General features: G+C 57.1%; 7 protein-coding genes across 7 annotated transcripts; 3 read left to right on the forward strand and 4 right to left on the reverse strand.

Moving 5' to 3' along the window:
- Positions 1–135: 135 nt before the first annotated feature.
- On the forward strand, positions 136–742 carry EX895_000636 (uncharacterized protein; the record flags this gene model as incomplete). The annotated part of the gene is made up of 2 exons (XM_029881237.1): positions 136–156; positions 263–742. The coding sequence occupies 2 exons, from the start codon at positions 136–138 to the stop codon at positions 740–742; spliced, it is 501 nt and encodes a 166-aa protein (XP_029742623.1).
- Positions 743–1,937: 1,195 nt separating this feature from the next.
- Positions 1,938–5,606, reverse strand: EX895_000637 (uncharacterized protein; the record flags this gene model as incomplete). Its single annotated transcript, XM_029881238.1, has 1 exon — positions 1,938–5,606. One exon carries the CDS (start codon positions 5,604–5,606, stop codon positions 1,938–1,940), a length of 3,669 nt encoding a protein of 1,222 aa, XP_029742624.1.
- A 2,618-nt stretch (positions 5,607–8,224) lies between these two features.
- On the forward strand, positions 8,225–9,262 carry EX895_000638 (uncharacterized protein; the record flags this gene model as incomplete). The annotated part of the gene is made up of 1 exon (XM_029881239.1): positions 8,225–9,262. One exon carries the CDS (start codon positions 8,225–8,227, stop codon positions 9,260–9,262), a length of 1,038 nt encoding a protein of 345 aa, XP_029742625.1.
- Positions 9,263–9,401: 139 nt separating this feature from the next.
- Positions 9,402–10,902, reverse strand: EX895_000639 (uncharacterized protein; the record flags this gene model as incomplete). The annotated part of the gene is made up of 3 exons (XM_029881240.1): positions 9,402–9,489; positions 9,578–9,586; positions 9,671–10,902. The coding sequence occupies 3 exons, from the start codon at positions 10,900–10,902 to the stop codon at positions 9,402–9,404; spliced, it is 1,329 nt and encodes a 442-aa protein (XP_029742626.1).
- Positions 10,903–12,912: 2,010 nt separating this feature from the next.
- Positions 12,913–14,361, forward strand: EX895_000640 (uncharacterized protein; the record flags this gene model as incomplete). The annotated part of the gene is made up of 1 exon (XM_029881241.1): positions 12,913–14,361. The coding sequence occupies one exon, from the start codon at positions 12,913–12,915 to the stop codon at positions 14,359–14,361; it is 1,449 nt and encodes a 482-aa protein (XP_029742627.1).
- Positions 14,362–14,563: 202 nt separating this feature from the next.
- Positions 14,564–18,631, reverse strand: EX895_000641 (uncharacterized protein; the record flags this gene model as incomplete). Its single annotated transcript, XM_029881242.1, has 1 exon — positions 14,564–18,631. One exon carries the CDS (start codon positions 18,629–18,631, stop codon positions 14,564–14,566), a length of 4,068 nt encoding a protein of 1,355 aa, XP_029742628.1.
- A 1,111-nt stretch (positions 18,632–19,742) lies between these two features.
- On the reverse strand, positions 19,743–20,984 carry EX895_000642 (uncharacterized protein; the record flags this gene model as incomplete). The annotated part of the gene is made up of 4 exons (XM_029881243.1): positions 19,743–19,766; positions 19,861–20,197; positions 20,292–20,694; positions 20,828–20,984. The coding sequence occupies 4 exons, from the start codon at positions 20,982–20,984 to the stop codon at positions 19,743–19,745; spliced, it is 921 nt and encodes a 306-aa protein (XP_029742629.1).
- Positions 20,985–23,746: the final 2,762 nt, after the last annotated feature.

A 23,746-nucleotide genomic window follows, 5' to 3' on the forward strand; every position in this document is an offset into this window, starting at 1 on the left:
AAGTGACACTCTCTTTTGACTGCTGCTCATCATCCACGCTTTCCCCTCACCATCAACACTAACGGCCAGAGCACTCTGACTGAACTCGCCTCTCCACATAAGACGTACGGTGAACATATACTGGCTGCAGTCAACATGTCACAATTCGTCGGCAACGTAAGTCTCATCGTCCTTTTCGGTCACATGCACAAGAGGGTCTGGGGCACATCGTACTGACCACCACTCCTGCTCCTCACGTTGCATCTTGTCTGCACATCTACAGTCAACACTAGCATTCGCACGGACGTGGCACGCTGTCTCCGCTAAAGACCGTGTACTCGGCCCGCTGGCAGTCAACATCGCCAAACTACTCATGGGCAAGCACAAACCGATCTACGACCAATCCAAAGACCTGGGCGACTACGTCATCGTCACAGACGCCAAGCAGGTCGTCGTCACGGGACGCAAAGCCGACCAGCGCGTGTATCGCCACCATACCATGTTCCCGGGAGGACTCAAGGAGATCAAGTATAAGGAGATGATGGAGAAGAAGCCGGAGGAGATCATCAGGAAGGCGGTAAGCGGTATGTTGCCCAAGAACACGTTGCGGGATAGGAGACTGGAGAGGTTGAAGATCTTCGACGGAGAAGACCACCCTTATCAGCAGAATGTGATTACGAGGTATGGTGGAGCAGCGGCAGGGACAGGGTCGTCGACGGCGGCGAGCAGGGTCGGTGCCGACCAACCTGCGCCAAAGGCCTGATGTTGCAGCACCTCTCGGATCGTGGCGCTGCTGGAGATGCCGACAGTCTCACACTCTTAGAGACTAATCCCGTTGATTTGCACCTTGACCGTGCCTTGTTGATGAGTCTACTCCTTGGCATCTTGCCTTTTGTTCCCTGCTTCCTCTCCAAAACTGCCCACCACATTCGGGCACCTGTACTTGTACCGTCGCAACACCCAACCTCATCTCTACATTCCTGCGAGGCCCATTGTGGGACAGAGTGACACATGCCTTGCGAGCATTCGTGTGTGGGAGATCTCGTCCCTGCTGTACATTGAGTGTCTGACCCGTTCGACACTTTAAAACGCAAATCGCCGGATGTCGGAACCCCAGTCAGAGTGGCGTGTGACTGTGCGGAGAAAAAGGAAGTTTTCGGTTGCTGAATCACAAAGGACCTAAAAGACCCTGGGAGCGCTTTCTTCAGCAGCAAGCTTTTCTTTCCATCCTGACTCTTACACCTTCTTGTTGAGCCTCAACCTTCCCGTTACACGCTCAACCATCCTTGTGCAGCTCCGAAGCGAACATGTTCTCTCCGGTAGCAAGAACATCACCATTGCGGTACGCTAGCAGCTCTTCTAAGTGTGCACTCACCGGCCCTACGGCGGTTGGCCGCACGTTTTGCACTTCCTCCTCACCTGCTTCTCTGTCATCGCTGTTCAGCTGGTTCTCTGGCAAGACGTCGACCAACGCCTCCGCAAAGGACTCAACCGCCTCAACTCCCACATCAATATCAAGCCATACCGTAGCATCGACCTCAGCAACAACCTCCTTACCCTCTACACCAACATCTCCAAATCCACCCACCTCCACCACCCCGCCGACAACGCCACTCGCAACAGCAGCATCGGACCCTGTGGACACACCAGCAAAGTCCACACCCCTCATACAGGGTAAGATGCTAGCACGCGACCAAGAGCTGCTCTCCAAAATGCTCGATCGAGAAGGAGGCTCCGCGGGCGTATCGATCGTCAATGGCAGATACGAGGAAGGCTTGGGACCCGAAAGCAAGAAGAACATGTTCCGGCTTATCTGAGTTGACACCTACTCCTTGTCACCCACACCCGGCCACACGCGATGCAAGTCGTCAAGCAGCACACACACGTACAAACGATCATACGCACCTGGGACAAGTAAGAAAGTTCATTAAAAAGGTGCATGATACGAAATAAAAACCTCAACCTCTCCACGGCGGCTGCTGCTGCTGTTGTTGTTGTTGCTGCGCCGACAATGCACTGCTCGGCACCACATCCCCGTACAACGACACGAGCGGCGGCATCCTCGACCTCGGCCTCGAACTCACTTTCGCCGTCTGCGCCATGGTCGGTCTCTGCACACCTCCCATCATCTGCTGCGCATGTTGCTGCTGCTGCTGGGCCTGCACGTACGCCTGCGCATGCAGATTCGTCATGCTCATCGAGAGGCGTGGATCCGCATACTGCTGCATCAAAGCGTTCGGGCTGGCCAAGAGCATGCTGGGCGAGCTGGGCATGTGGTGCATGTTACCCGCACCGAGGTGGTGCATCGACGTTGCGTGATGCAAGCCAACTGTGCCCTCGTGGATAGGAACATGCGGAGCAGGAGGCGGCATGAGCGACGCTCGTCGCGGTGCCACCTGTGGTACCGCAGGTAGCGCTGCCATGCTGCGACGGTGCGGCAGCGTCTGCTGTACAGGTGTAGACGGCACGGCCAAGTTGACCATCGAAGCATGGCGTTGCAAGTCGAGGCGTTGCAAGTCGACCAGAGGCGAGGCGGAATTCAGCATCGGCAAAGACACCTGTTCCTGCACAGGTGACGGCGTAGCAGCACCAGCTACGACCGAAGTCTTGGACCGCCTCTGTCCCTCCTGCTGCGCATACAGCGTCGTCGTTGACCTCGACGCAAGCCGGTTCCCCTGCAACTTGGCCAACGCCGCATCGTGCTGCGTCGCCCTCGCGCCTACCGTCGACGGCGGACTCATCGGCTCGTGCAAGTTGGGCGAACTAGGCGAGCTTCCCTCTTTCAGTCTGCTGTTGCTGTGCGGCATCAACAGAGGATTCCCAGCCCCGTAGTTGGGCTCGGCCTGCAACACCGACTGCCTCGTAAACCCACGCCTATCCCTTGCCTCTTGCAAGATCCTTCGGTTCTTCTCCAACTTCCGCGCCTCCAAAATCGCCTTTCGCTCTTCGTACGCCCGCTCGGCTTCGATACGCCTAGCCTCCTCCTCCCTCTTTTTGCGCTCTTCCTCCTCCTTGTCGCGCACATTCTCTTTCTGCTTGAGCTGCGCGATCTCGCTCTCGAGCTTCATGATTCGCTCCTTTTCCGCGCTGCGGTGCGCTCGGAAGGTCTGCAGCTGCGCTAGGGGCACTTCCTCGTCGCTGCTGTCGTCAGCTTGCTCGGGAGTCTCGGAGACTTCGGGGATGGAAGAGGTGCTGCTGTTCTGGTGCATAGTGGCGAAGGCCGTCAAGCCCTCTGACGCACTGCGTGCCGGTCGCAGCTGGCTCATCGAGTGGGGAGACAGCAGCTGTGGACTCGCAGGTGCCATCCAAGGCGGCAGCCTCTTGGACTTTTGAGAAGGTGAGGCAAGCGGCGATCCTCTAGCAGCACGACGTTCAGGACCTTCCCACACGGCACCGTCGCTTGCCGAGCCGAGTCGGGAAGCGCGCCTCGACTGCGTGTCTCTCGGTCGCCTACTCGCCAGAGAATACTTGATCCTCCTCTCCTCTTCGACCGAAGGCAGTCCAGCCAGCGTTCGGATCCTCGGCGAGAAGTTGACCGTCGTCGTCGGGGACGCCGCTGCTGCAGACGAAGCCGCTCCGACCTGGACCGCCAACTTCGCGCCCTGCACCATCACCTCCCCCGGCGCAAACTCGTCTGCCGGCAGCAACACCATAGTCCTGTCCGCAAAAGTCGGCCTCTGCGCCCAAACCACAATCCCATTCCTGTCGCCCTTCTGCACCCCTTCACTGCTCAGCCTGCGGTTGGCCGCCTCCTGCATCACAGCAATCGGCGGCTTGGCCAGCGCCTCTGGGCTCACCATCTGCCTCTGCCGCAACGCCTTGGCAATCTGGTCCGTAGCGATGCTGGCACTGCCGTACCTGCGCTGGAACCACGAGATCTCGACCTCCTCGTCGATGCTCAGTCGGTCGCGTCGCAGTTTGCGCATCACGCCCGTCCTCGCCAGCGCAACATGCAAGTTGCGTGCAAACCCGTACGTGCTCGAATGTTGACGCAGGCTCGATTCGGCGTTGATGGAACGCGGGAACTTGAGGTCTTCGTTGCTGTACAGTACTTCGCCGGCTGCGATGACGGGGATGAGTGCGCGCGAATCGGCGTCCCCTGCCAGAGTCGGGGCGAGGTGCATGTGTACTTTGAGCAGCGTGCAGTTGTAGACGGCTTTCTTGGCGGCTGTGTCGAGGCCAGGTCCGGATCGGGCTTGCGCTTCGTTGCTCGGAGAATGCGTTCTGGACTTCGCGAACGAGGACGGGTAGCGAGCGGGCTCTTCGACTCGGTCCACCTGTTTCACAGCTGCTGGCGCACGCCTTTCTGCTGGAGAGACCATAGTCGTCTCACCTTCCCCCTCGTCCTCATTCCCATACTCGTCCTCCGAGTCCGAGTCAGTCCCAAACAGCCCCTTGCGGTACTTGCGATGCACGACAACATACGAAGACTTCGGCTTCTCAATGGCAAAGTCCTTCGCCGCTTTCTGCGTGAGCACCATGCGTCCATCCAGCGTCCGATGTGACGGCGGCCGAGAATCAAACAGGGAAGACGGAGAGGCATACGCCGACGGACTCCCCGTCAACCCTGCAATCTGACTCAACGAGCTCGACCTCGCCGGCAACGGTGCCGCCCGACCGCCTCTAAATGAAGGCGTCTGCTGCGGCGCCTCCTCGCCCGCTTCGCTCTCGCCAAAGTTGAGCACGGCGCGCAGAAAGTCCGTGTCGCCCTCCTCCTCAATCACCGCGTGAATTTCGCGCCGGGCCACCTGGCTGCTGCTGCTGAAACCAACAGGAGCCGCGGTGGCCGTGGGGACAGCGGGTAGGGAGAAGGCATTGCTGCTGCTGTGGTGCGAAAAGGCACTGCTGGAGCCGTGTCCGCTGCTTGAGGTGGATTCGCGCTGCGTGTAGTCGTAGGAGACCGAGTCGGAAAAGGGAGCCTGTCTGCTTTTGGGGCTGATGTCGAGCGTGCTGTCGGCATTGGAGGTGCGAAGTGGTTGCACATGGGGGAGAGCGATGCTGGAGGGGAGGCCGGAGAAGTTGGCAAAGAAGTCCTTCTGCCCATTGGGCAGCCAGACCGGCTGAACCGGTGGCGGCGTGGTGGGGGTGAGCGGGGGCGACTGTGCATTGGTGCTACCAGACGACGCCGAGTGGGAACGCATGGCGAGCAACGGGGCTGGCTTCAAGTTGGAGCTCGATCGGTTGAACAGCCGACGTCCAAACCCCTTCAGCGTCCCCACGCCACTCGACTTGTTCGAAGAAGCCCCCTCCTTGGTCAAGCTCGAATCGTGCGACTGCGACTGACCTTTCTTGGTCGACGACCCGCGACGACGGCCCCACGTGCTGCCGGATCTGTTGTTGCTGTACTCGACATCGCTCGACTCGTCAGTGGTCGCGGTCAGGGACGCTGGAGGAAGCTGGGTCGAGTATGGAGAAGCAGGGTGGCCACGTGAATGTTCACGAGACGACCGGCTCTGCTGATCTCGGTACATGCCGGGTGCGCCAGACCCTTGATGGTGATGAGGAGGGTCGTAGTCGTCGTTGCTGCTCGAGGCGAACGAGGCAACGCTGCTGTTCTTGCGGCCGAAGCGACTTGAGCCGATGCTGGAACGCGCAGGCGCGGGTCGTTGCGGTTGCAGCAGTATCATTGTTGTGTCTGACCGAGCGCGGTGCTTCTTGTTTTCGCTGTGCCCGGGAAGGGGTTAGAGAGGCATTCGTTGTAACGAGGTAGAGGTAGGTGCGCAAGACCAAGGCGTGGCAATGCAATTCCAGGAGCGTTTCAACGGTGTCTGATGTTTGATGCTTGTTGAAGCTAGTCGGTGGTCAGGAAGCAAGTTGTCGTTCTGAGCGTAGCTGAACTGGTTGGGGATGGAAGGCGCGAAATCGATCGGAAGGTGATGCCGATGAAGTTAATACTGCTATGAAGGTTGTGGATGGGAAAGCGAATGGGTATGAACCAGACACAAGGTGGGGAGTGGATGAAGATCCGGTCGAACTTGAATCTACGGTGAGTCAACGTGGGTCAATCCGGCCACACACCGACTTGGCCGTAAAGGACTGCAAATTCCACGACAAGGGCTAGGGCTAGCTAGCTATGGAGCAATGGCCAACGGCAAGGGCAAAGGTAAGGGCGAGAGACGACGAAACCTTAGAGTTGCCGTGGAGAGAGAGAGAGAGAGAGAGAGCGAGGAGCGCGAGGAGTGCGAGGCCCAAGCTGTACATGGGAGAAACGAGAGAGTGGGTGAGAGGGAGAGAGAGCTGTTTGCACAAGCGAGGAACGGAGCTTGACGATGATGACACCCGACGTCCAGCATACCAGGGCCTTGTGAAATCGAGCGAGCAAAGTAAGTGAGCCACAGGTCAATAAACCCCCTCTCCTTTTCGCCTTCATGCTCTGCCGGCATCTGGCTGTCGGTATCTGGAATCCGAAACCGCACGGCGCCTCGCGATCGGCGCACACGGGGAGCAGACAGCAGCAACCACCAAGCGATCCAAAAGAGGGGAGGCACGATGGACCTTGGCGGCGGCGGCGGCGGGGTGCGGAGACTTGATCAAGCTGCCGTCGCAGCTGACTGCGACCGTCTGGGCTGAAAACGAATTGCTCCCACAGGGCGCGCAAATTGCCAACGGAGCGGATGCCCCTGCCCGTCCATCGTGGCGCCATTCTGGCGAAGCGGACGGATGAAGGAACAAACAGCAACAAACGGGCGTGCTGCATGCATGCGTCCTCCGCAGCTCAGCTGAGAGAGGGCGGTTGGTTGCAGAGATGACATGCAACGCCCACCGTCAGGCCGGGTTCTGAAGGTCAGGAAGGGCAAGAGGCGCTGCAAGGTGCGCGAAAAGGCTTGCTTGGGGTGGAATGTTGGCCTGTTTCGATCGGAAGGCGAGCTGCATTCATGGATGCGTGTGGAGCAGAGGCGCTACAGCAGTCACGGCCAAATTTCGCCCCTGTTTTTTTGGCGAACTGCAGCAAGCGAGAAGGTGCGAATAGAGACAAACGCACAAGCGAGAGCAACCGATGATCTTCAGGGTTCGTGCAGCTCCGGCAGAAGAGCCCACATCAGAAATGTGAACATGAGGAAAAGTGAGACAAAAATTTCACGGGCCCCGGTACATCAGCCGTGCATCGAACGCACACCACCCGAGCTGATATAGGACATGGCTCGATCCGCATTGGCTGTTGTCAGCTTGCTTTGGTTTCGCACTATTTCGGTGGCAGGTAAGTGTCATGCTCGACTGTCGCAGAGGTGGGAGCTGTGTTGATGCACGTTCTGCCGTCGTTTTCAAGGGGGACGTCGATCCGGACTCCTGTCGGACCTTTCGGATCAGGCACCTTCCACATCCCATCACCATGCCCTCCTGCACAGCGCCACGTAGCTTCATGCAGCGCCTTTTGACCAGCTGTACGCAGAACCTCCAACCTTAGGCGACTCGGGACAAATTTTGAGCATACTCTGCAGAAGGCAGCACCTCTCCGAACAGGTCCCTGAACACTGCAGAGCGAAGCCAAGGCTAACGAATCTGGTCTTTCTATGGAACGCGGAAAAGTGTTCTTGTGAGCTCGTAGGTCGCAAGTGCTGCATTCTGCTTTGTTCCTCTGTCGAAAGTGAAAACCCCTAGAAAGGAAATGCTCGCTCTGGTGCAGGTGCATGCAGCCGTGCAGCTCGCAACTGGATCCAGGGCTGACGTAACGGTCACTCAAGCCACTGACGAACCAGCTACATGAAGCTGAATCTACCCAACGTTTTTGCGGAGAACTAACCGCATATCATTGTATGTCAGTCCTGGTTGCTCAAAGCTAGGCAGCCCTAGCATGTGTATGAGGCAGAAAGCAAAACGATATGTCTAACTCTCAGCACGTTTTCCCCTATGAAGTCGTCCTTTGAAATCGCGCCTGGTAAAAAAGAAATCAACCTACTTAATTGAAGTGCCGAAAACGTGCGCCCAAAAAAAGGCCAAAAAAGAAACCAGTATTTGTCGACACCCGTCGGATTTGAACCGACGCAGGCAGAGCCTATAAGTTAGCTCGTCCAGGAGGACGATCGAATAATTCAATTCGAGACTTACCCCTTAACCACTCGGGCAGAGTGCCTTTTTGGTGGGGTGGTGGCTTCAATATGCGTATATAACTTGAGAACAAGGGATTATTGGTAGGAGCAAGAATGGGGTTTTGCGCGGACCGCGGCATTTTCTTCTCCCGCCTCTCTGAGGCTTTTCGTTTCTTCGTTCCCATCATCTACTACAGGAGGGGTTGATCACACATGGCATGGCCCCCTCCTCATATTCATCAGCAGCAGCGACAGCACTACTGACGCTGCGGTATGCTAGCCTCGAAGATGTGGCGCAGGATCTGGACATGGTGATCCAGTCGTCGTCGCAGGGCGAGTGGTCGTGGGAGGGTGCAAGCGAGGAGGAAAGCCGGAAGTGGATCGATTTCATTCAAGACCCAGTGTCAGTGCCCGAGTCAGACACAGCGGGTCTAGCAGGAAAACTCAATGTGGTTGATGGGGTCAGTCTGATGTTCTGCCTTCTCTCACACCCTCACGGGCAGGAGGCGGAAGGCGGGAGAGAAGCAGTGGTCGACGTGTCCGCGCCGACACTTGCAACCAACGACGTCACTCGCATCAAGAAAGCGGTGCTCGATCGCTCCCACCAATGGCGTACAGACGGCGTCGAGTCGCTCTTCCTTTTCGACCTGGTCACCACCGCACAGACGCTCGCTGCTGACCTCACCGCGTCCTCCGAATCCACCCTCGACGCACCGCACACCTCTCCCGACACCCGCACGACCGATGCACACCCCGCCCACATCGAGCTCGCACGCGCCCTCTTCTGGTCCCACCACCTCAAGGCCCCGTCCAAGCTCAAAGACTTTAACAACTGGTGTCCCGAACTCTCCATCTGGGGTGTTGTGCGCGTCGGCTATCCGGGCTATCTCTGCTTCGAGGGCGAAGCAGAGGCGGTGGAGGAGATGGTCAAGAGGGTCAAAGGGCTGCAGTGGCACGCTATACAGCTGCGCGTGGATAAGAGGTGGACTTGGATGAGTGATGAGAGGAAGCAAGGGGCGAGGGAAGGACGCAGCGCGCGGGAGCAGGCACTGCTGTCGTGTGCGTTGGCACAGGAGCATCCGGATAACGTGTTTGTGGGGCAAGGGGCAGAGGCCAAAGTCCGGACCGGTTGTCAGGTTATTGAAACACTCGGTGACCTGGTCACGCGATTGCGGCGGTGCAGACTGAGCGAAGAAGAGATCGAAGAAGCGCTGGGGATCCGTATGAGCAACAGCAACAGCAACAGCAATCAATGACAGAAGGACGAAGGGCGGACACACTGCATTCACAGATTCTGAAAAGCGCGAGCAGTCGCTTAGAACGAGCATGGATTGTGATTCATACTGGCATATGTTGACAAATGTGTTTGCCAAGCTCGTGATTGTCGTGAAGGATCTAGAGAGAGCGGTACTGAGAAGTGAGGGCAGCCATTCGAACCGCTTGTCCCTCGGTGAAGCCGGTGTAGCAGGCGTCGCTCGAGTAGCTTTGGTGCGCAAGAGAAGCGGGCATTAGCGGGTTAGTCTTGATCCTGTGTTTTGTTGTGTCCTGAGAACGCGGCAAGGGATACTCACTCCATGTAGCTGCAAAACAAGGTCAACCATGTTGTAAATTGGTCAGCGCCATACTCTATCATGTGACCGAGCAAACGAGCAAACGGTACTCACTTGTGAATGGAATCCACGCCGCCACCAGAACAGCTATCCTGGCCAGTCGGACACCCACTCGTCGCTATGCTCTGCGGCGGCGTATCATCCACGTAGTCCCCCGGCGAGTTGCACCCCCCTTGGAACACATGGTACAAGCCTAGCCAGTGGCCCACCTCATGCGTCACTGTCTTGCCCATGTTGTACCCGGTCTCGCTACCACCAGGTACAGTGCTGTACTGGAACACCACGCCATCGTTGACCAGGTCGTCCTGTACATCCCACGGAAAGGCGCTGTAGCCCAACAAGCCGTTGGAGAAGTCAACGCTGTACAAATTGAGCGTCTTTGCATCGCCCTGACGCAACGCACTCTTCATCTGCGTCTGAAGATCAGTGTCAGGTGACACGTTCTTGAACCAGTTGGCGTTGTCGACGCGATCCGTAGTATTCAGGTCGAACGCGAACCCGTAGGGCTTGTAGTCTGTGTTGAGCGTATCTATCTGGCTCGCAACCATGTCATCTGTAACGTTGCCAGCAGAGCCAGAGTGGATGATGTGCCAGACGACCGAGACGGTCTTGGTCTGTTCTGCCAGCAGCTTAGCATCGGTCAGGGAGCGCGCGTCGGTAGCGTTGTTTTTGGACGAAGTTTTGGAGGCGCGCTGCTTGCGAATGGCAGCCAGACGCCTACGTTCCTTCTTGACAAGTGTTTGTGAAATATCATCGATAGTACCGTTCGTGTTGGCAGCCTGGGCACAGAAGCGTGTGCGTGGTTGTTGAAGCGCCTTCAGCACCGCTTTGGCTGCATCATTGGACTTGGATTTTCCGCTCCTGTCTTTGTCGTTCTTGTTCTTGTTCTTGTTCGGCTGCGGATCTTCCTTAGACTTCTTGCCGCTGTCGGTAGGTTTTGCGTTGGAAGCTGAGGAAGAAGTGCTGGGCTTGATTGGCCCTCCCTCGCCATGAGAGATGACCATGACAGGCTGACGGTTTTGGTCGTCAGACTGGCTTTGTATACCTTCGGTAAGCGCCTTGAGTGCCTTGAGAACAGCCTCTGGGTTCATGGTAGCCTCTCCACTCCCATCTGAGGCTGGAACAGCTGTGCCGGGCTGCGTAGACCGCCTATTGAAGGCGTCGTTGACACTGTTTTGGCCCACAGGCCTGGCAAGAGCTTGTCCCGTTCCATGAAGATACTGGTGCGTCTGAAGCACTACGAGCGCCACAGAGATGCTAGAAACGAGTTGTCGGAAGGGAAGCATCTTCTAGTTTCTATCGTCTATGCTTGAAAGAGAGTTGAGAAGGGATGTTGAGGGGGAGGCGAGACCTGTCCTGAGCAGAAAAAGGGAAGGCGTGTAAGTGAGTAGAGAGTAGGGAATGTTTCTACGTGTACAAATGGCGTGGATGTGCGGAATCGTGTGCGGTGGTGCGAGCTGGTGTTGAATGCTGATAGCGAACTGGTGAGGAGAGACAGATGCAATTGGAGCTGACGGTCGAGAGATGCGTTGCGGTGATATACAAAGATGCAGAACAGAGGCTGTGTGCAGAAGTGATACAAAGAAGAAACTCGACCAGCGAGCTTTTCAGACTTGTGAGCGACACCGAAAAGAGGAGAGTTGCGGTACGGATGATGGATGTGAAGAGCGTGTCGAAGGCTTGCTGGTCGTGACGAAGAAGAAAGAGACTGAGACGGAACGAGATACAGAGACGGGATACACTCAAAAAAGCAAAGGAAGAGGTCAAGAGAAATCTACACGGGCCAAAGCATGTCCTATATGAAGGATCTACAATGGCTGAGACCGGAACGGGTCTTGGAGTGTCCTTCCAAAAAGAGTCTCTAGCGTTGACACCACTGACTAACGACGAAGGATGGGCCCAGTGCAACGCCGCAAGAGAGCTGCGAGCGTCGCATGACCTCAGATAGGCAGCAGGACCACCTGTAAAAGGTACACAGCACATTGATCAGCCTCAGGATCTAAGCTAGACTGTAGAGCCTACTGATGATCGCAGAGCACGAATCAGAACCACGGCCCTGCAACGCATGAAGGTGAATGGCGGCGGTGATGTACGGGCTTTGGAGCGGTACGACTGGAGAGGCCGAGACTGCTGGTTTTGGCAAGATCTACAGCCAACGCATGGCGAGAGAGGTAAGCGAGATCAATATCTACGTTTCAGCAAAAGCGTCGGGGTGGTGAGCATCGAGAACTTGGCTTGCAGAATGAGGCAGACGGGTCAAGAGGATGTAACCGTCATGACAGGGAGCAAAGCTTGGGCTTGCATAGTGTGACATGTCAATCAATCAACCGGAAAAGGTGGTCGATTTACATCGATCGGGCCAATTGGTAACTCAAAACTCATCTCCGATCATTACATTATTTTTGGATGGTTTCAATGTTTGACCGCCGAGCAAACAGAACGAGAACCGGAAGAGCGGTCCGGCGGATTAACCTTTTGAGTTCGAAAAGGGTTGTAAGCCGTCAATTCACCGCGCCGGCTAGGCGTGGTGAGAAAGGGTGGGGCAAGCAGGCACGTTTCTCCAGTCTTCCTGCGCAACTGCTGCATCTCCACCACGGCGGGTCCTTCGCAAGTACGACACTCGAAGCAATGGGCGGCCAATTCCGAGAGTTCTGAGGCCACCTCAGCTCTCGCCTCTTCCGCCCCCTTCTCTCTTGCTAGCCCTTCCCCGCGCTTTCGTCAAAGTTGACATCGACACTGGGTTGTGCATCTCATCTTGGTGCCATCACCTTCTGTCGCCCATCCCCGGACCCTTCTTGCCGGTACGTACAAGCCTATCATTGCTAGCTTCGAATCGCGGACAACTCCCCGGTCTTTTGTGCGCCCAGTCAGCTTCCTCCCAGCGAGGATCATGGCTTCGAGCAGGTCTGGTCGGTCCGAGGCGCACCGGCATTTCCCCTCTGTCTCCCAAGTCTCTACTCCCATTCCCCACCCGCTTGAACCAGAGGCTATATCCCCCTTCCCTCCCCCCCCACTTTGGCTCAGACTCGCGGATAACGCCCCTTCTCTGAGCGTCCTTTATTGAACGGACGCCCCTTCATATCCGTTGGCTTGCTGCCCCGCCGCTTGTGTCTTTCAAGCCTGCTGCTGCTGGGCGCGCCTAAATCTTTCCGAGTCGTACGGTCCATATTACAACAAGCTTGCTGAGTTGACCCCTTCCTTCCCTCCTGCCTTCCTCTTTCACATTCCCTCGTCATCGAACTTCACCTACCAATACCGGCCCCGCTTCAAACACCTCATACGGTCGTTCGTTCGCAATGTCTCCCATCGCTGTCACAGATTCTGCCCCGGTCGCAGCACCCGTCGCCAAGCAGCAAAACGGAACCGCTGCAGTCAACGGCGATATGAACGGCACCACCGCCTCCCCATCGGCGTCCTCCTCCGGTCCCAACACCTCAGCCGTGCTACACGGAGCCAAGGACCTCCGCATTGAAGAGCGTCCCTACGCCGCGCCAACAGGCGACGAGGTCCAGATCCGCGTTCGAGCCACCGGTCTCTGCGGTTCCGATCTCCACTATTACCTGCACGGCCGCAATGGCGACTTTGCACTCCAACACTCGATGTGTCTCGGCCACGAATCCGCGGGAGAGATCGTTGCTCTCGGACCCAACGTCCCCGCCGCGGCCTCTCTCTCTGTTGGCGACCGCGTCGCCATCGAAGCCGGGCGCTTCTGCGGATCGTGCCCCAAATGCCGCGATGGACGCTATAACCTGTGCAAGCAGATGCGCTTCGCTTCTTCGGCAAAGACTTTCCCGCATCTCGACGGCACGCTGCAAAAGTACATGAACTGGCCGTCGTGGTTGGTGCACAAGCTGCCTGCGAATGTGTCTTTGACCTCGGCCGCGCTGTGCGAACCGCTGAGTGTGGTGTTGCAGGGGATTAGGAGGAGTCAGTTGCAACCAGGGCAGAGCGTGTTGGTGTACGGCGCTGGAGCGGTCGGGTTGCTGGCGTGTGCAGCGGCAAAGGCGAGCGGGGCTAGTTTTGTCGCGGCAGTGGATATCGACCAGGGGAAGCTGTCGTTTGCTGCGGCCAACGGATGGGCGGATGCGACGTACTTGCTTCCGCGTGCTCCCCCTGCTGCCGCCGTAGCCGACGAGGCACAGGACTCCCGCGCTCGCCGTGTAGCAGAAGACAAAGCTGCTATCGCCGCCGCCTCGTCCTCGGCTACTTCGCTCCTCCAAGCCCTCTCCACTTCCTCGGCCCCTTCAACATCGACCGGGTACGCAGTGCAACCTGCGCCGCTCGACCTGGCCTCGGAAGGCTTCGACGTGGTATACGAGTGCACCGGCGTGCCCGCCTGCGTACAGACCGGCATCTTCGCCACGCGCCCTGGCGGCAAAGTCGTCCTCATCGGCATGGGCAGCCCCATCCAGACCCTTCCCATCGGCGCAGCCTCCCTGCGCGAGGTCGACATCGTCGGCGTCTTCCGCTATGCCAACACTTACCCGATCGCCCTCGGCCTGCTCGCTGGCGGAACGCTCCGTGCGCAAGGAGGCGGCGTGCACGCCCAGGCCACCTCCGCCCAGCAGCACGCCGACCAGGAGGGCCTCGGCGCAGGTAAGAAGATGGGCGGAATCGACAACCTCGTCTCGCACGCCTACCCGCTCAAGGACGCCGTCAAGGCCTTCGAGACCCTCGCCAATGGCAAGGACGCCCAGCACGGCCGTGGCGTCGTCAAGGTCTTCATCACCGACGACGAACCTTGATCCCAGCATCCCTCCACCCCCACTTTCACCACGTTCGCCACAACCGCTCCCTCGTCATACCTTCAGCCCCTATCGCGCTTATGTAGATTCTCATGCTCATAGAACACCCCAGCTTCTCACGGTCCCGAGCAATCCATCCGTTGCTCACATCCTCATCCTGTCTGAAATGCACTTGATTCTCTGAGAATTACAACCCGACCCTTTACATGTTATCATCCGAAGACGACGAGACAGATACGCTCTCGAGCGCCAGCTCGCTCGACAGCTTGCCCACGCCCTCGTCGATGGACCAATCCTCAAAATCCCCCCTCACCGCCTCTGACGCAGCGTGCTTGCTGCTTGCGAACGACAGCGAGGGTGCGGGGTCCGACGACGTGCCCGATGCCGTTGGCATGATGCTGGCGCCGAACGGTGATGGCGTGTCTTGCTCCTTTTGCTCCCGCTGCCCCAGCACGCAAGCCTTGGGCGGTGCCTCCGTCACAACACCAACGGGTACAGCTGACGAGCCGGAATTGCCCACCGGAGGCACCGCCGTGCTGAAGGCCCCGATGTCGCTAACGTTGTGACGCCACTCGGAAGCGGGCCTCAGCTGGTGTGCCTGCTCTCGGTCCTCCATCTGCAACTCTCTGAGCTGTTCCTGAGACAGTGGGCCCTGTTGGGTAGCCATAGCCTGGACGAGGATGTCGTCGACGACACGCGATGCCGCAGGATCGGTAGCGCGCACGCAGTCGTCGACAGAACGCTCAATGTCGTCCAAGGTATTGACTGCCTTCTCCCCAGATGCCTCCTTGCTGTGTTCTACGCTAGGCAGGTGCTCTTCATTGACACCTCGGTCCGGGTCTGCATCGGGCATTGGAATGTCTCCATCCTTCGCTGGCGACGGCGCTTGCTTTTGCTGCGATGAACCGAGCTCGGGCTCCTCCTCATCTTTGTCTGGCTTCGTCTCCTCCTGCTCGCTCTTGACCGCATTCTCCTCCTTCTGCTTCTTGAACGCCTCCCATCCCTCTGACAGCTCCACCAGCTTGGAGCGCCAGTAAGCCCGCTTGGTGCCCACCTCGCCTGCCTGCCATTCCGCTTCAACTTTTCTTTCAATGTCCCTTTTCGCCTGATGCCGAGCCGACGACCCCGCCTTGTTGACGCTGGCGAGCCTATCCCTGGCCTTGACGGTAAGCTCGAGCAGCTTGTCGGGCTGGCGGAAGAAGCGGTCAATATAGTGCAGAAGGTAGATGCCGCAATCGCAAAAGTTGGGCTGCTCCGGAACCTGTGCATTGATGTAGACCGCCTTGGAGAGGCTTTTGGCCCATGCTTCCGCTTCAGTTGATTTGGTGGCTGCACATGTGGCGGATCGTCGTGAGTCTTGGACCTTGACAGAGCGAATGCCGTCAGTCAGGACATCTGGCTCTTCGGTGCTGTCGTCATGCGCGTCCTTGGACGTCTTGGCTGCCTGATCCTTTGCAGGTTCCTTGTCGCTCGCCGATGTTTGCACATCGGCGTTCTCGCACGCGTCCTCCCGAGCACGGCCGTCTTGCTTGCCCTTGTCATCGACGGGCCGTTTCGGTGACCTCGCAATCGTAGAGATCTTCTTGTCCCAGGCTTCACGCCACAGGTACTCAAACAATTTGTTGGCCAGCTTGACGTGCCGTTGCCCGAGACTATCGAGAGTGATAATGATCAGCTGGTCGGAGGTAGTTCCACTTGCTGGGGATTTAGTCGACGAGTCACTGCGCGAGTCTGTGTCTACCTCCATGGGAGTGGGGAGCGAAGCGGAAGAACTCTCGTACGACTGCAACGGAAGGTGGAGCGGAGGCAGGGGAGGCGTTTCGGGGTCTGAACTGCCGGCAGCCGTGGCAGCCTGGCGCGGCTCAGGTGCGCCCTCTTTGTTCTCGGAAGTCGCAGTCGCTCTGGGCGAGCATGGTGGCCGCGACGAATCCTTGGAGGGTAGCGTCAATGCCTGCGCCACTTCTTCTGTGTCTTGCTCGCTAGAAGAATCCTTGCCGTTGTCCGCCAAGATGTATCCCGGATTGACGATGAGGGCCAAGTACCAGTGGTAGTTCTCGTTGACCGGAATAACAATGTACTTCTTCGAGAAGATGTCATCCCGGGCTGTCCATCTCCGCACCTTGGCATAGCTGTTCTCGACCGAATCCGACATCAGAATGGTCGAAAAGAAAGTGTTAAAGACATGAATGCTGTCCGCCAACTCTGGATCGTTGGCACGGATCTCGTCGAGGATAAACTTCATTCCAAACTCGATAACAGAATCGTTGAGGAGGCCGCCATCGAGAAGCTTGTCAAAGTCTGCGTCTCGAAGCGACATGGCGCCGATGCCTTCGTAAGGGTAGTGGAGGATTGTTCCATCTGAAGATACTCGCGGCCGCCGCACTTCCACCTTGGCAGCTGAAGTGGAAGCCGGTTTGGGCTTGGGAGTAGACAAAGGGGCCAGCGTCGGCAATTTTGACCGCGAGAAGGCATCTGCCATATCGACATCGACAGACGAATTGGCCGGAGAGTTGGGAGAGTCTGGTTGGATGTTGAATGTCTTCGTTCGCCCCTCAGATGGAATGTAGGTAGTGGTTTGGCGCGTGAATTGTCGCAGATCGTTGTTCGGAAAGCGATCCGCACCCGGAACGATCAGCGTCCGCTTTGGCCGTGTCTGCACTGGCGTCGTTGAAGCCTCTGGCCACGGAAGTTGCATGACGCGTTCGACACTGCTGATCTTACCCTTTGCGCTGTACTCGTCGAGCCAGAAGACTTTGACGCCGTCGGGTCGCGGCTCGCGCAACTTATGGGTGATCCAGGCGATGGCACGATTGTGGTTGAGCCGTTCCACCTCATCGAAGTCCAATGCGACGAGTTGGATCTGGGCGGCGTCCCCAGAAGCACGAGGATCATACTCGGAGAAAACGGCCTGCACGTTGCGTGCGCTCTCGGAATTGGGCGCCAGAGTCAAACACAAGGTGCTGTTTTGCTTGACGTCGAGCTTGCTGGCCACGATCTCGCGTATGTCGCTGTATCGGACCTTGATGGCTTGTCCGGTGCTTAGGCCGAAGAAGAGGTGGTGCTGATTCAAGACCATGACCATGCGATCATTTTCGCGAGACTTCCATGCGTCAGAGACGATGATGGCGCGGAGACGAACTTCGAAGGGGAAGTCGACTGGCCAGTCAGGAAAGCGTTTTTCGTGCGAAAGCGACCGGCCATCATCCGTTCGCGAGCGCTTGCGGCCTTTTGTGGAACCGTTGGTGTCATGCTCTGATGGGGAAAGGTTCAGCTCGAGGTGCGATCTGGATTGCGGCGAGCGAGTTTGAGAGCCCGAGGGCAAGATCTTGCTGCTTCGTTCAGCCAAGTCTGATCGGATGGGTGAGCGCGCTTTGGGTTTCATGCGTTCGGACAACTTGGGGCGCGGTTGACTCGAGGAAGCTCGGTCGAGTCGATGAGGTGGTGGTACTTTGACGCCAGACTCGGGTTCGGGGCTATCTCGGAGGTGTACCACGTGCGTGGAACCGGATGCACGACGCGGGACGGGCTCCTCCAGCTGGATGGGTCCTTCTGGACGTCCGTTGCCGAAGAGAGGATTAGGGCGATTTGCAGGACGAGGGAAACTCGGTTCGGCACGAGAGTAAAAAGACGAGGGAGGCGCGGCTGAGGATGATTTGGAGACGGCTTGGTCCTCGTGCTTGCGCCGGACGTCCTTTGCTTGCAAAGCAGCACTTCGGACGGGTTCTTTTGGTGGACACTTTGATGCGCGGCTGCTGGAGGATATTTGCGGGACGACGTGAGGGTGTTCATCGTCATCGTCCTCATCGCTGGCGAGGTTGATGAATTCCGCTTGGGCCGAGGCTTTGCGAAGAGTTCTGGAACGGGTGGTACGCGGCGAGACATCTTGCGCCTTGGCTTTCCCCTTAGCGAACTTGGATGAAGTTGCGAGGTCGGCAAGGACGGCGTTGGGCGAGCTGGCGAGAGGGGAACGCGCCTGCGAATCGGCCGAGGGAGTTCGCAGGCTAGCAGAGCGATGACCGGTTCGCTTGGCCGTGCCATTGACGGTGAATGGACGGACTACATGGTCGCCCTCGCTGTGCAGGTTGTCCAGAAACGTAGCTGGATGGCTCGGAAAGTCGGGCTTGTTGCGCCTAGATCGACCATATGACGACGAGCGGCCTCCAGGCGTATCTCCATTCTGGGGGACGTCTATTGGTGTAGCTGTTCGCTGAGGAATGCCATGGAACTCCTTGACGGTCTTGTACTCCTCTGTACTGAGGTTGCGTACCATATCTGCTCATGAGCTGCGGACAAGCTGACAGTTAGCTCAGAATGCAGCAGGAGGCCCGGACTGAATGGCGTTGCCGTGATAAGAGTGTGCGAAAGTCATGCGTGATCAGCACAAGGAGCAGAGGGTGAGGTCGCGGAGGAAAAAAAGCGTCTCGATGAGCCGCAGCGGCGCAAACGGAAGAAGCAGACCGAATGACTGCGGCTGGCGCTTCTGGTACCGTTGACGATATGCTGCGGCAAAGCTCTGCCAGTGGGTGCGTGTGTTGTTGCGGAGTGCGAAGGAGGACAGCAATGCAGGCAAGCGATGCCAGGCAGAGTTGGTGGTTGCGGAAGTTGAGCAAAGTCGAGACTGGGGCGCGATTCAAGCGATCCTGCGCCTCAGCAAATGCGGAGCGAGATGGACGCGTCGGTCGTGTAGCTGGAGGATCAGCGAGCGCTGGATGAACGAGCGAGTGTTTCTCGTGCCTCAAATGAGAGTTGTTGTATGTGATGGTGAGAGGCACGACAATGCTTGCTGAGTCGAGAGGTGCAAGAAAAGTGTTGATTGATGCACACTTTCGAGTCCTTTTTCCTTTCGGTGTCTCAGCAGCCAAAGAAAAAGCGAGACCGAGCATCTCGGATTGGTGGTCTGGTTCAAGTCTGAACCCTGAGTGACCTTTTCCCCTGGAAACGACGTTGGCTCGGCTGTTACTTGTTGCGTCTTGATTAAATCGATACATCAGTCATAGTAGAGACAAGCCCTCAACTCTTCAGATATGGCCATGATCCCTCTAGGCTACATGTACAAGGCAAAGGGTAGGCTCCTGACGATGTGTGACTTGCAACGATGAAAGCAAATGTCACCTGCGAGAAGGCTCATTTCACTTGCTAAAATCACGGCCGCGTTTTTTTTCGCAGTCACGCCTCCACATTGAAATGGCGTATCCCGCAACAAGCTGTTACATTTTCGAGATTGATCCTTGTTCCCTCTCGAAGGTCGTCTCGAATCGTCAACTTTGCTTCGGCATCGATGCGCTGTCATTAGACTTGAGCGGCCATGAGCAGCGATGCAAGGACTCATTCGTACACAATGCGCGCCCAGTGGCTGCAACAATGCGCGGCTGTAGACTTTTCTACCATCCGAGGTCCACACCCCACTGCAATCAATCATGAGAGATCCAGATCGAAACTTGTCAGCTACTGTCGCGCAAAGCCAACAAGGGAACATGAGACGAGAAGAACAGGACTTACGTTGGGCTTCACGAGGCGGATCGACTTGCCTTCCTGCTTGTGCAGTTCGTTGAGCTTCAGCATCTCGTCGTCCGAAAGCACGATCAGCTTGCCGTTGGTCTCGATGCGGCTGGGCGTGACGCTCTTTGGCAGCGCCACAACGCCCCTCTGCGCAGCCCACGAGATGACCACCTGCGCGGGGTCGGCGCTGTGGGCCTTGGCGATTGACTGAACCAGTTCGTCCTGCAGGACGGGTCCACCCGAAGATCCAAGCGGCGAGTAAGCTTGCGGCATGATACCCTTGCCAAGGCAGTACTTGACAAGCTCATGCTGTGGAAGGAACGGATGGAGCTCCACTCTGTGTGCGGACAAGGTCAAGTGGACGGTCGATTGCAAAGTCAGTAAGCTTCGGTCATGAGGCACTCTAGCTTCGTCGTTCCGACAACACTTACTGGTTAGCAGCGGGCACGATCTTGGCGTTGGCCAGCAGCTTCTCGAGGTAAGGAATGCTCCAGTTCGATACGCCGATCGCCTTGGTCTTGCCAGTGGCGGGCAGCTTCTCCATGAGCTCCCAAGTCTGCTCGGGTGACCATTCCCGGTCGATGGCACGCGACCCATCCTCATTGAGCGGGATCTTTTCGTCGCCTCGCTTCTCGAGCGGCACGGGCCAGTGCACTAGCAACAGGTCGACGTACTCCAACCCGAGCTTCTTGAGCGATTCATCCAGGCACGCCTCGGGCTGTCGATGGTACGTGCACCATACCTTGGTGGTGACAAAGAGCTCGGAGCGAGCAACGCCAGAGGCCTTGATGCCTTGGCCTACCTCTTCCTCGTTGCCATATATCCAAGCAGCATCTTCGCCGGCGGAAGTCAAGTATGTCATTATGGCAATCAGGGCGGGGTTGCAGTTCGTGGACAGAGCAAGGACAAAGCGAGGTTAGCTTTCAGCTCGTAGCATAGTGCTCTGTGTGGTGTGGCAGCCACTTACCAATGTGACGGTAGCCTGCCTTGATGGCGCTCTCAACCGCCTTGGCAACCTCTCCCGGAGCCGACTGCCATGTGCCCAAGCCGATCACTGGGATTTCGGCACCGGTGTTGAGCTTGAAGGTCTTTTGACCTGGAGCGGTGGAGGGATACTGCGACATGATGATCGTATTCGGACTGCGAGTGTGAATTGACGTTTCGAATGCAGCTGATCAGGTCCAGACAGGGGATGATGGTGTTGGTGGTGACAGATCGGATGAGCACCTTTTCTCGATGGCCAAAGCGAAGTCGTAACTCTGTTGCAGAGAACGTTCCTCCCAATTGTGTGTTTCGTGCCCTGCGCATGGAGGGAAGTTGGCCACCGTCGTCGCCCACGACCAAATCGACGTGGGGCGTGCTCAGTTTGCAGCTTGGTCGCCGTGTCTGCGCCGAGCAGCCAGGCAACAACCCTCAGCGTGATATTCTCGGACCGAGCATAGAAATACTCGTATCGAGATAGGAACTTCCGATGCGACACTCAATCGGGACTTCCTTGCGGGGCGACAGTTTTCCGTCCGGCAATCTCACCATGAGATCCTCAGCGTCACTCCACCCCACATCTAATCCTCAGGCTTCAGCCCGTCCAGAGTGTTGTACTGTCCTTGGTCAATACTGAGAATAAGCATTGGTCGGTCTCTGCCGGTCTCTGCGAGAATATATCGCGACAATGAGGAGGAATCACAACGAACGGGATCGTCCTTCGGATCGGCCTTTCGTGTGCAGCAAGACCGGATCGAGCATTCGGAGCGTCGTGCCCGCTGACCTCGAGGCGGTTCCGCTTGCTGTCTAACGCAGTCATGCCATGCCGTCTCCTCAGACCGGGACTGCATCCGTGGCTTACTGGGTTTGAGGCTCAAGGCAGGTTGGGTGACAGACGTGCTCAGACCGTTCACCACCAGAACGGATGAGCACAAGGGTGGAAGGAAAGCTCGGAAAGTTGCGGAAGCGTGAAAGCTTAAGGTTGAGGCACTTTCAAACGGATGAAAGAATCGCAAACAGAGAGACAAAGGGGAGCAATGCGGGGAAGGGTCGTGTTGCTCGTCTGTTGTGGGGAATCGGAATTAGGCTCACGACTAGAGCAAGCAAGTCGCCACGAGTGGCGAGTCGGGAAAGGACCGAAGTACATTCTTGAACAACAATCCCCGCTGAAAGCCATCTCTGTCACTTGACCTTGTGTCTCAGCTTGGCGGAGACTGGGACGCCCTTTCGCGTCTCGATCAAGACCTGCCTAGCAACGGTCCGCAATGTGTGCAACACCAACTCGAACAGGGAAGCGTCGTGACAGTCAGACCGTCTGAGATGTAGCTTGAGAGGGCTGTTGCTCTTGCGCATGCGCAGGCGATCGGACCCTTGCGCATCGTAGCTTGACGTTGAGGAGAAAGAGCGAGACGCATTTAGCACAATTTCACGTCATCGACATCGACCAACGCGTCACTTTCGGGAGGGGACCTCGCCTCTGGCGCCCACGCCTTTGAGGATGGAATGGTTTGCCTCGTTGGACATGGTTGACATTAGCATTCCTCTCTCGCGTCGGACTGAGTCGATAACAAGCTGAGCATTGTGTCATGTCCTTAGCCTGAAAGAAAGAGTTACAGCGTGTCAGTCCGCGTCAACTCTACTTTACATTGAAAGAACAGACGCATCAGTCGCGGGACAGCTATTGCAATGCCGCTCGCCGGTCTCCAAGCTTGGAGCGGGACGAGGTGGAAAGTCGGCCGCAACCATTGCGCACTGCGGGGAGAGGAGAGCCGGAAATCAAGGCACACCTTCTCGCCCAGAAAGAGCGGGCGATTCTAGAGGTTGGACAGGTAGCGATTCGGGACAGTAGATCATCGCCACCCTTTCAAGCTCAGCAGTTGGCATCACGCGCCGAAAGTCAGAGGAAAGGCAGTGAGAGAGAGTAAGAGAGAGAGAGAAAAGTGGCGGTGAAGCTGCTTGCAGAACAAAAACCGAGCTCCGAGCGAGCACCGACGAATTCCTGCAGCTCTGGAGCACCGCATCAAGGCCAGAGGAAGAGGGGGAAAAAAGGGAAAAAAAGTGAAATCTAGATTCCCGGTTTTGTGTTTCAACAACTGTAGCAACGTTGGCTCTCAAAGCTCAAAGCATGGTTCAACTGTATTCGATCAAGGTGCGGCTGCGAAGACGAAGCGAGCGGCTTCCGAAGAATGGCTTATCTGTAACGTGGAAGTGGCAGGCCTCCTGGTCTAGCGGAGCGAGTTGTTCCGAGCTGATTGAAAAAAGAAATAAGGCTGCGTAGACGATTCAGATAAGCCCAAGGGGGAAACCCTAGAGGTGCGGCAGGCGACCGGTCCGGCCAGGAGGCAGCTTCCGCCATCACCACCGACTGGCGTTCAGAACCTCTAGAACTGCCTCCTTTTCGCTCTGTGACAATACATTTCGACACTTCCTTGGAGAGAGAGAAGAAGAGTTTGCATCTCACTACCTTCCTTGCAGAAGGAGCTGAGAGCAAGGCAGCCAGCGTACAATGGGACGTTCCGGAACGAATTTGAGGCGCAAGTGTGTCGTCGCTGTTGGTCGGGCCGGTGCTCGTCGCAATCTCGGTCGTGATCATTGGCCGGCTGCGAAATTTCCCAATTTGGCCGGCGACAAACGAACAACACTGGCAACCGCAATGCATTGCCATTGTTCAACACTGGAGCGTAATAAGACATACGATGCTTGTCACTGAGCTACTCTAGTTAGGCCTGGACTATACTCAGCCTGTCCTCTGTCTCAACACGCAACGACCAAAATGCATTCGCAAAGTCACCTGGCCGCGGCGCATGACCGAAATTGCCAGCCGCAAGCTATTGTTAGCGTTGATTTTCATTTACCTGAATCCTCCCCTCGTTCCAGTCTTTTTCTCACGTTCCTGGGCTGCTCC

This window comes from Sporisorium graminicola, chromosome SGRAM_1, assembly GCF_005498985.1.
Source record: "Sporisorium graminicola strain CBS 10092 chromosome SGRAM_1, whole genome shotgun sequence".
NCBI classification, from domain to species: domain Eukaryota; kingdom Fungi; phylum Basidiomycota; class Ustilaginomycetes; order Ustilaginales; family Ustilaginaceae; genus Sporisorium; species Sporisorium graminicola.